At 54.5% G+C, this 11427-nt stretch overlaps 1 protein-coding gene across 1 annotated transcript; it reads right to left on the reverse strand.

The window, feature by feature from the left end:
- Positions 1–3102: 3102 nt before the first annotated feature.
- Positions 3103–7894, reverse strand: NKX1-1 (NK1 homeobox 1). The gene is made up of 3 exons (XM_052682215.1): positions 7420–7894; positions 3700–3896; positions 3103–3660 (listed from the first exon to the last, which is right to left on the reverse strand). The coding sequence occupies exons 1-3, from the start codon at positions 7892–7894 to the stop codon at positions 3103–3105; spliced, it is 1230 nt and encodes a 409-aa protein (XP_052538175.1).
- Between the last annotated feature and the right edge of the window lie 3533 nt (positions 7895–11427).

Here is an 11427-nt window from a genome sequence, read left to right on the forward strand (position 1 = left end):
GGAGTTTTGTATGGAAAAATTAACATTTTGCTTATTTAGTGTATGAGCAGAAATGTGAAATGCGACTGCAAGTTCAGCCTCAAACAGAGGGTTTACAGTATATGAAAAAAAAATCTCATCTAAAACCAGAATGGCACTTTTTTTTTTTTTTGTGGTGAGGAAATATAGAAGATTGGTCTCTAATTAATCTTATATAATTTCATTAGCTATGGTGTGTAAGCAATGAGAGAAAATATTTCAAAATATTTTGAGTTCTCTCCCAGTTACTTGAAGCAGATCTGTACTTGTGTGCTTTTTCTCTTATTTGTTCTTAAGATATTTAATGCAATTTATTCTGTGAACATTAACACCTGTTCTATATAAGCAGGAATATTCAGAACAAGACAAAATAGATGCAGATTCTTTCTCTTTCTGTTTAATTCTGTCACAAACACGGTAAACAGTGGTAAGATGCAATTAGTGTCTGAATCGTGTCTCACAAAACAGGCTTGCAACCTTGGATTTAACTGAGAGTCATAGAATCATAGAATGGTTTGGATTGGAAGGGACGTTTAAAATCATGTAGTTGCACCCCTCTGCTATAGAAAGGGACACCTCCCTCTAGACCAGGCTGCTGACAGCCCATCCCGCCTGGCACTGAACACCTCCAGGGTGGAAGCATCCACAGCCACTCTGGGCAACCTGTTCCGGTGTCTCACCATCCTCACAGTAAAGAATTTCTTCCTAATGTCTAGTCTTAACATTGAGTTTTGTAGGAATTTATTTAAAAATGTGCAGGGGCAGGGACATGGGCAATGAAGTTAGGACATTCAAACAGATGGGAGCATCTGGCACTTGTTGCTGAACATTTACACAAAGGATGTTTCTGAACCAAAGCCCCACGTGGATACCACCAAGCTTCTCCCTGGCAGGCACACAGCCTGGTTACAGGACAGTGGTCCAGGGAGCACCATCTGAGAACTTAATCTTCGGCACTGCTCCTGCTCATACTATAAAAGGCCTCTAGATGTGGGCTGTGACTTAAGACTGACTACATGGTACACAGTCTGTGTGCTGGGAAAGCTCTGCTACAGCCAAGGCTTTTTGGTTTTTGTATTGACTTCTATGTGCAGAACATCAACTGGATGAGACATTCAAGCAAGAATTGTCAATAACTTCCTAACCAATGCTAAGAAATACCCCTCAGAGTCTGTTTTCAGCATTGCCTTAAAATGTGAGAAGCCTTGTTAAGATGGATTTAATGACTGCGAATCTCAGGCTGACTCCTTCCTCCAGCAGCTGTGAGTAATAACACTCACACAGACAGGTTTTGCTGGCAGGAGGCTAAGTGACTCAGAGCCGGAAAATCATCTGCTCCAGAGCTCCGAGCATTTCCCATTTAGCACTGGAATACTTTTCAGCTAGAGGAACTGCTTGGAGTTCCCTCTGTGTTTGCTATTTCTCTTAAGGAAGCTATTTTTTCTCTAATGAAGCCCCATCTGAGCTACAAACACCAGCACTAGTAGCGTTTGCTCAGACCTGGTCAGCAACAGGTTGGTTTGACAAGTTTTCTCAGCGACCCCTTCCCAGTTCGTCTGTTTTTCTCCTGTCAGTTGAGAGCTGTGCTCCAAGCAACCCTTATCAGAGAATCATAGGATGGCCTGGGTTGAAAAGGACCACAATGATCGTCTGGTTTCAACCCCCTGCTGTGTGCAGGGTCACCACCCACCAGACCCGGCTGCCCAGAGCCACATTTAGCCTGGCCTTGAACCCTTGTAGCGTTCTCACTGAAAACTTACTTCGGAACACTTTTTATCACAACACTTATTACCAAACGCAAACGGGTTCGCACGGTTCTGAAGGTCGAGAGATGAACTCTCGGAACAGGGCGAGGTGCCGAACCTTTCCTGGCGCTGAGGCCGGGCCCTCCCGCATTATAGCGCCCCCTGCCGGATGCACCGCGGCGCCGCGTTCCCGCCCAGCCGCTCGGCTCCTTGCGAGGGAGGACGGACGGAAGGCAGCGCGGCTGCCAGCGGCTGGGATGTTCTGTAAGAGCTCCTTAAAATCACGCGAGGAAAAGCTGGATTCATAAAGTTACCTTAGGAGAGCAGCCGTCACGTTTCTGAGCTGAAAAATAAAACAAACAAAATCCAGACACAACAGTGGGAATCGGGAGTTCCCTTCTGTACGAACTTTGGGATCACATGGGGAATGAGGTCCCTGCAGCCCGTTCGGGGTAGACGAAGCGGTCCGGCTTTGCAATTAAGAAGAAATAAAATAAGGTTTGATAGAATTGATACTATTTTCAAAATCATCAGCGGAGGCGCGATGGGAAGATTGTTTTATTTGCTCAAGGGCCGGGATATGAGCGAAAGAACCGGTTTGTTCTATTTACACAAAGCCAAGATATCGGGCTATCCGTCAACGGACAGAGAGAAAAAAAAAGAAAAAAAAAATGGGGGGGGGAGGGGGAGTGGCCCTAACATTGCAGAGCGGAGGTCGGCTGTTGGCGAGGGACGGCCACGGGAACACGGGAGGGCAATGGCCTCTGCATTAGAAGAAAAAACGAAGTTTGTGAACACGCGGAAACACGCGGCGCAGTTCACAGCGTAAACGCAACGAGAAACAAAACCCCCGAATCGGCCCTTTTGCCTTTTGTGGGCGTTTTCCTGCAGCCCCGCCAGGAAGCAGCAGCCGGCACCACGGGTTCCTCCTTCACGTTTATTGAGTTAAAGTGTTCAGCAAACAAAGTGCTCTCTGTATCATCTTCCCGCCGTCATTCCCATCCCTTATACATTAATTATAAAGTTAAAACTTTTTTTTCTTTCCTTTTTTTTTTTTTTTTTTTTTCTTTTTTTCCGTAACGACCAGAAATATACAGAAATGCAGAACGTAAAAACGAAAGAAACCCAAAGCCCTGCAGGCGAGGGGGCTTCGGTCGTCGCGCGCGGCTCTGCGTCGGTCCGGTCCGGTCCGCAATGCTCCGTGCGCTGAGGTAAGAGCCCGGCCCGCCGCCGCGCCCCTCCGCAGAGGGTTCCGCAGGGGGTCCGTCGGGCCGGACCGGTCCCCTCAGCAACCGAGGGCAGCGCGGGCTGAGGGCTGGGGGAAAGCGGCGGAGCGCGCTTATAGGTGGGGGGTGTAGAAAGCCGGAGCGCCGTAAGTCTGCGAGCCCAGCACGAAGGGCGAGAGGACGGCCGGACTGGGCAGGAAGGGCAGCTGGGCGGCGCACACCAAACCCCCGGCCGGGTGACCCGCGTAGCTGCCGGGCCCGTGCATGGAGAGCGGGTTGCCCATGGGCGGCGAGTGGCTGAGCGGACTGAGGCCGCCCGGCAGCGCCCCTCCGCCCAGCGCCCCGCTCGCCCCGCCGCCCGCCCCGCCGCCGCCGGTGGGCGCGCTGGTGTCTGCGCCCGGGTTCTGCTTCTTCCACTTGGTGCGGCGGTTCTGGAACCAGATCTTCACCTGCGTCTCGGTGAGGCTGAGCGAGAGCGCCAGGTTGAGGCGCTCGCACACCGACAGGTACCGCGTGGACTTGAACTTGTTCTCCAGCGCCACCAGCTGCTCGTAGGTGAAAGCTGTCCGCGCCCGCCGGGGTTTGCCCGACTTGGAGTCCGAGCCCGTGCGCTTCCTCTTGGGCTTGGGCTGCTGCTGCCCTCCGCCGGGCTGCTGGGACGGCGGCGGCTGCTGGGGCGGCGGCGGCGGGGGGGGCGGAGGGCCGACGGCCGCCTCGGGAGCCTCAGAGTGCTGCGGGACCGCGTCGGCCTCGCCGGGAGCCGCCGAGCCGCTGCCGGTGCTGCCGCTGCTGCTGCTCTCCTCGCTGCACAGCTCCTCGTCGTCCTGCAGCTCGCTGTCGGGGCTGCGGCTCGGCCGGCTGCTGTAGTCCAGGTCGCACTCCTCGGCCTTGTAGAGTTCGCCGTCCTCTGCGCAAAACAGACAGCAGCCGTTAGACTTCAGCCAGCCGCCCCGGCCCCGACCCTGCGCGGCCCCGACGCCCCTCGGCCTCCCCGCTGCTGCCGTTAGGACAGGGGAACGGGGGAACCCCAACGTGGGGATGCGGATATCCCGTGCTCGTAGCGTGCGAGGCTCGGAGCTGCTCGGAAGCGGCGGGGATTGGTATCGGAGCTGCCACTGATGGGCAGCGCTGGGGGCTGCGCTCTGGGGCCGGCACGGTGCCGCGCTGCCCGGGAAGCTTTTGGCCGGGCAGACTCCGGCACCGTGCGGCGGCCGCTTCCAACCTCATCCTCAAAACACGGCCGGAAAGGCCCTTCGGGGATGCAACGCCGTGGTGCCGGAGCCGCGGGCCAGATCCCGCAGCACCGCTCTCCGTTTTCGGGCAGCGCGAGGGATGGGGAGGTGGGCTGGCGGCCTGAACCGAGTGAGCAGCCCTGGAGAGGAGGGCAGAGAGGCTGTCAGCGCTTTTAGCAGTTTTAGTTAGGGAAGTGTCCGCACCGATGGGAGAGCTGCTGGCTTTTGCTCCGGCATTTTTAACCCTTTCTCCGCCTAGTTTGACCTCTTGTCAGTTCGTGAGATGGAAGTATTAAAGAGGAGTAAATACTTGTATTGATTAGCAGAGCAGATACAAACTTAATTAAACTCATTTTGTGTAATGTACAAACTAGTTAACGGTCATTTAATTTATTTGGGTTTATAGGACGCTCCAATTAACGGTCTTCATTGGAGAACAGGCTCAATTATCCGATATTTAAGGCTATCGGACTTCTGCTGATGGTTCCGTCATTGCGAAGCCTGGAAGGAAAGAGCGCTTTCGGGAGAGCCAACTCCTCATCCCGTCGGGCTGCTCCGGCTGCCGGCAGGAGAGCGCTGCCCGCAACGTGCCGCGGGGCCACTGCGCCGTCGGAGACACCGGGGGCTCAGGGCCACAGCCGCAGCCCTTCATCCGCGGGTTTTAGGCACCCCTCCGCTTCCCTCCTCTCGGACCTACAACGCGGTCGCAGCTCCGGGAGATCTCGAGCTGAAGGCTCGTTGTACTCGGTTAACCGAGGTGTGCAAGAGAAAGTGGATCGCTCATCTGTCACCCTTACCCCGTGGTGTTTTAGTCGGTTTTAACGCCCCCAAAACTGAACCCGTTAGTGCACGCCCTGCTCTGTCCAGACCCTGGCACCGGACCCTCACCAATAGCCTAAGGGTGTTTTTAAAATGATGTCTGTTGAAGGAGCTGATTTTGGCTTGACGTCGGCTCTGGCTGGCTCGAGCAGAAAAAGAGGCAGAGAAGTTTGTGTAACCCACTTTACCCGGAAAACATCCCTTAAAAACGCGGGTTTGTTTCGAGTCCTTTCCAGCTTCCTGATCAAAGCAAAAAGTGAAGAGCGAACCCGCCCGACCGCCGCCGCACAGCCGTGCGGATGGGATCGGCTTCCCCCATCCAACACCGTGCGTGAGGACGTTTGTCCCACGACCTGTTCAACTTATTTCACACCGTCGTGTGCCATTTTGGCCACAGCAATACACAAGCAGTGCGTGTATCTGTGTGCGTGGCGATTTCCACGCCCGTTGAACTGCCCGGTCCCGGTCCGGGAGTTTATTTATTCCGGTAAATTAGGAAATCCCGTCCGCGGTTCTATTTAAGCTGCTACAATTTCCTTTAAGCAGAAAAAAATGTAGAACGGGTGCTTTTCGTGACGGAGATGGACGCCGCAGTTGTGGTTTTGTGCTCGGAAGATGCTGAATGTGAACTGAATGCGGAGTTTTTCCTCGGACCGCGCAGTTCTCCGAGCGCCCCGTTCCATCCACTCTCCTTTTGCCAGCAGCCCTCACCTTTCCGCTGTCGGCACTACGGCTGCTTTTCGGAACACCTCTCCTAAATCCAAGCAGTGCCGGGGCTGCTGTTAATTACGGGAGGGAGAGGGGGAAGGGAAGAGGAGAATTAAGTTTGGCGATTTGAAGCAGTCCCGGCTCTGTTTGTGACAACGTTAACGCGTGAGGGCCGAACGCGCGCAGCGGCCACGGATCCCCGCTCCGTTTGCTGTTAGAGAAGTGATGGCATTGCATTTCTCTCCTTGTCTGGAGATAAAAGTGCGAGATTAGCGATAGGCTCACATCGTCCGTCTTTCGGATAGCGCAGATCTATTTGCTATGACAAAAGTCGGATGAGCTTAGACGAAGAATTACCTCGTACAGACTACTTCCAAAAAAAGAATCTCTTTGGAATTCCATCAACGCTCCGCTCCCGCTTTTGCTTTCGGAATTAGAAACACTCCCGCTCTGAAAGACGGGCTGCAAAAAAAATTCCAGAGCGCTTTCTCTGCTTAATTTAACGGAAAGAGTCGCGCCGTGGTGGGATGGGAGAGCTCGGAGTCCCTTCTCCCGGCCCAGACGCAGAAATCATTTTCCCCTTCCCAAGAAGTTTCTCCCCGGCCCCGCTCCGCGCTCGGGACACGAACCGCTTCCCCCACCACTCCCGGAGCTGCCACAGCCCAGAGCGCTCCGCTGTCCCCGGAGCCGCGGGGTTTAGAGGTGACAAACTCGGGATATTTGGACCCAGAAAGAGAAAAAGCAATCTAGAGCTTGGGTCGAATGCAATTCCCGATCAATAGCGAGCCCTAATAAGTGTAATAGGTTTTAATCGAGTAATTATCCGAATTTTGACCCTATAATTTAGATGTTAGGAAAGAGTTTGCAAGGTGCTTGAAAGAGATATGCACAATTCGATAATAGGATATCGATCCAGGCAGTCCTACATGCCACTCTGGGGCGATTTCCCCCATTATCCAGCCTCTTTACGCTGCTAAGCACATTTTACCTTAAATGTAATCGAAGGAATTTAATTGTTTTTCCAGAGATAACCAGCATTTTGTCACAATTAGTCTGATTTGTCCTAAAAAAAGCCAAGGGGAGAGAGAAAATTGAATCTGTCGCCCAGAGCAACGCGAGGGGGGGAAGGGGAGAGCGGGTTCCAAGGCTGGGGAGAACATACATAAAAGTCAGAAATGCCTCGAGAGCCCCGGGCGGGTGGGAGGGAGCGGGCTGCCACCGCAGGGCCCTCCGGCAGCTCCGACCCTTTGGGTCCTCCTCAGCACCGGGAGCCGTTCAGGGTCGGCCCGGCCGGCGACGCAGCTTCTTCCCCGGTGCTGGCAGCGGCCCCGTGCAGCGCGCCCTGCCCCGCCGGGGTAGCGCACCGCCGCTCCGGGTTAAGCGACCGGGTGCTGCCGTCGGGCTGCCCCGCACGGAGCTCAGGGAGGAGGAACACAGGCAGCGGGGCCGCCCAAGGGAAGCTCTGCCCGTAGCGGAGCGCTGCGCCCGGCCCCCACCTCTCCGACCCCCGGCCTAAAACTTAGTTCCACCTCCATGCAGCTAGCGTTCGCACAGCCTCGAGAAGCGAGTGCCCCCGGCTCGCTGCTTCCCGACGATCTGTAAAAGCACGCGAGCCCCTTCCCGGGCGTCCGGGCACAGCCCCCGTCCCGGGGAGCCCCCACACCTACTTACTGATCAGCTCTGCGGACTTCTTGCACGTGTCGAAATCTTCGGCGAGAGCTTTTGGCTCGGCCAGCTCCGTCCCTGAGTCCTCGGGTTTATCCTCCGCCCCCAGCGTGAATTCGGTCCCCACCGATTTGTACAAGACCGCGCACTGCCTCCTTTTGCTGTTGAATTTGTTAGGGTCCAGGATGTCGAGCACGGAGAAGGAGGTGGTTCTGTGCACTATGGGCAGCGCGGCCACTGCCCCCTCTTGTCCGGGAGTGTTGCTCTGACCGTCCCCTTGTCTGTCCCTATTCCCAGGGCAGGAATAGAGCGGCAGCTCTCCGCCGGCCGAGAGCCTTTGCTCCCCATGGCTGTCCATGCCTTCCCCGCGCACGCCGCACGATTCCCCGCCGATGCCCGCCGCGGTTGCGGGGGCTGTCACGGCCGCGGCTGCCGCTGCCGGGATGGAGATGTCACCGACCTTGTCTCTGCTCACATTCATGACTCTTCGCAGAGCCCCTCTCCGTTGCAACTTCTTCCCCCCCCCCCCCCCCCCCCCCGCTCCCCCCCCTCTTTTTTTTTTTTCCTTCCCCCCCCCCCCCCCCCTTCAGACGAAGTTGAGCTGCAAACTCCTCCCCGGCCCCCGCTCCGCGGGCTCTGCGCGCAGGGCAGACGCTGCCTGCAGCTCCGGCACAGCGCTGAGGCCGGCCGGCAGCCTCCGGGGAAGGCACGGAGTCACGGGGCGATGCTCGGCTCGGAGCCTCCGCTGTGCCGCTCCTTCTTCCTTCTCATCATCCTCACAGGGCTGCCTGTGCTCTCCCTCCTCCCTCCGCCCCCCCCCCCCCCTTCACCCCCCTCAGCCCTCTAAGCGCACATACACACAGAGGCAAGGCTGTATCTTATTTATGCATTCATATTTAGCACTGCATTGTAATTGGCTACAAATTAATCCCTTGCCCATAATAGTCTGTAATCTTCATCACTGGAGGAGAGACGCGGTGAAAGTGTGTGCCGGGGGGAGGGGGGCAGCGAGGGAGAGCGAATGAAGGATGGCGTTGGCTGTGATATACTTGGCTGTCAGCTCTGTTTCAGCACACCTCCACTCATCTGGAAAGCATCTAAATAGCCTTATTTGGAGAAGTGGGAGGAGATGACGCTTTCTTTTAAATAATTGCGGGATCAATATGAAAGAGATATTATACACGCAAAATGAGAACTTAAGGTCTTCCACCCCTAATAGCGGAGAGAGATGATCAGAAGGGGATTATGTGCGTGTGGGGGCTCGGAGGTGGCAGCCCCGCACCTGTTTCCCTTCCTGCCGGTTTTATTAAATTACAGAAAAAGGAGAAAATGAGGGACGCGGGTTCAGTGGTTGGAGCGGAGTTCGTGGCCGCGGACACGCACACCCCCTCGCACACGCTTTTCTCTTTCTTTTAGCTAATTAATTACGATTAAATATCAAGTGTAAGTGCCAGGAAACCTCTGGGAGAAAATTAATACGTTAACACGGTGCATGGCAAAACAGGGCGATCAATAAATTCGGAGTAACTGGGAGAAAAAGAGCGGTGCCTCCCGTGCGGTAACCGGAGCCAACTTCCACTTTTTTATGGGGGGGGTGAGGGGTGGGAGGGGAAACAGGCAAAGAAACAAACATACGAACAGAAACCACGACAAAAAGCCAAGAGCAAAGCATTCCTCTTATTAAAAGTGCTTTTAATTATGAAAAATGAAGGAGCAGGAATACAAATCATGTGTGAATTGCAAAGCCCGAATTTCTTCTCCTATCTAATTTCCTTCCCCTCCGTGTGGCCGTATGTGTTTCGATCGTATCAATTTCATTCTTGTTTTGGACGCTCCAGTCGCTATTCGGGGTGAATTAGCTGCCAGGAGGGAAAAAACAAAACAAAACAAAAAAAAAAAAAAAAACAACAAAAAACCCCACAGAGGGTGTGTGTGAGAGAGAGAGGAAAATAGAGAAAGCATAAAAGGAAAATTAGATTTTTTTTTGTCTTTGAGGCTGGTGACACATACAAGGACAGGTCCTTTGCAATTACCGCGGGCAATGATCCTTTAGAAAGCAGAAATTAAAAGTTGGGAGAAATAATGGGTAAAACAATCAGCTTGTAATTTTGGTAGGGCTTGGACATGATTAGTCCATCAGCGGGCTGGGCCCAGGGGAGTCCCGCTGAGCGGGAGCCCACAGCAGCCCCCGCTCATATATTATACACCAGCCCTGAGATTTTAATCAGACACCACAACAGTGTCCTTTCCCTTTTATGACTTTATTACGCTTTATCTTTAAATTATAAATCACCTCCTGGCTTGAAATGGTATGTATAATCTGTGATCATGTGTAGGTAATTACCTCTCCCCCTTTTCCTGACCTTAGCGGCGGGGCCGATGCGAACATGAGGCGAGAGAGAGAAGTTTTAATCTGCGTCCACACACACACGCTCACCCCAACACACGCAGCTGCCTGCCTGCTTGTTTGTCAGCAGCTCCTCTGTCCTCCTCCGGCCGTGCCTCTCATCGCATCTTTTCTTTCGGATAAGTTTCCTCCCCTCAGTTTGTACTTTATTATTATTATTATTATTTCCTTTCTGGAGACTTTTTTTTTTTTTTTTTTTTTTTTTTTTTTTTTTTTTGGATGAGGGTGTGGGGGGATGAGGACAGCATTTATCGCTTGGGCCTCAGACATGATCCTAATTGGGATTAAACCTATGCGCTCCGCCGTCCTCTCAGGGGCATTGCCCCACGCGTGCACAGCCCCGAGCGGACAAACGAGCCCGGATTCCCAGGTTTGCGTTCGGTGCTTGGAGGAGAAGCAGCCCGAGCAACGTGGAATACCCCTTCCTCCCTCCCAGTCTCCGCTCTCGGCGCTGCTCTCGGCTCATCCCTCCGGGCTGCTGTGCCCACACCGAGCCGGAGCCGGGGGACAGCGGGCGGCAGCAGCGGGCACAGGAGGCACCGCGGCAGGGCTTCTTCCCGACGGGGCCCCCGATCCACCCGGTGCTTTTGTTTGTTTGGCGGCTTAAATCGAGTGTTATAAAGATGTTCTATTGCTCCTAATCACAATTGATTGTCAATTAGAGCCTCATTTGTGCAATCTCCATCCATCTGCCATCTCTGGTTATCTGTTCACCAGAAAGTTAGCGCTGATTATGGGGCCCTAGATGAGTTGTGACATGTAATATCTCTCTGAGCTCGGGCCGGGTGACCGGACCCGTCTCGCTCTAAGGGAAGACAGTCCTTTTCATTTCCCGTGTACGACGGACGAGCAACAGCCGCCCGGCGGGGAGACTCGGGGAGAGGCTGCCTTTAGGAAGGGGTGGTGGGATGGCAGACACCCCCGTGCTCCCCGAAGAGGGGATGATGGCACGTAGAGGACCCCGCGTGCTGGACTCCGTGCCCCCCACGGAAACGCTTCCTTCTCCGAAATAAATAGAGAAACACGCGGAACACCTTCACGTTTTTACAAGCCTTCCGACCTCGGCGATAGTTATCTCTGTACTTAGGCTGAATTATACCTGCGGGGAGGTGATATTTCCAAAGCCTGAAGGCGCCGCTGGCCACAGCATCATCCAGCAGCCGTCGGCTCCTCGGGCAGCTCCCGACGGGAGCGGCACAGCCCGGATCCGAGAGGTCCCTCCTCTGCCCCGCCGGAGGCGAACTGGGGAGGTCCCATCTGAGGTCGCATCTCACGTTCCGGTTTTACGAAGGCACGGCAGAGGAAACCCTAGCAAGTCTCTGCCCCAGCCCTACCGTGCCCGGCACGATAGGAAGGAGGATGCAGGGCACCTCGGCCTCAGCTTCAGGTGACCCCCAGCGCCCTGCGGGGACCGGGGCGGGACTGGGACCGCTCCATCTTTCTCCGCTGCTCTCCTAAACCGAGGCTTCTGACCGATGGCAATGCTCTCAGGGGTGCTGGGGTCAGAGGGGAGCTCAACAATGAGCACTTTTTCACCTCGGTATTCATTAGTTAACACTGAATTTCAAATCAGATTTCAGCAAACTCCGGATCAAGCGATCCTTTTT

This window comes from Tympanuchus pallidicinctus, unplaced genomic scaffold (genome assembly GCF_026119805.1).
Source record: "Tympanuchus pallidicinctus isolate F22 unplaced genomic scaffold, pur_lepc_1.0 scaffold2, whole genome shotgun sequence".
Classification (NCBI taxonomy): domain Eukaryota; kingdom Metazoa; phylum Chordata; class Aves; order Galliformes; family Phasianidae; genus Tympanuchus; species Tympanuchus pallidicinctus.

Bases quoted from the DNA above. Each gene is read 5' to 3' on its own strand.
- NKX1-1 (XM_052682215.1), bottom strand. From the start codon at position 7,894: ATGAATGTGAGCAGAGACAAGGTCGGTGACATCTCCATCCCGGCAGCG. The intron at 3,897-7,419 runs GTAAGTAGGTGT...TGTTTTGCGCAG, and splicing joins GAAGTCCGCAGAGCTGATCA to AGGACGGCGAACTCTACAAG. The intron at 3,661-3,699 runs GCCGTCGGCCCT...CCGCCGCCCCAG, and splicing joins ACTCTGAGGCTCCCGAGGCG to CAGCCGCCGCCGTCCCAGCA.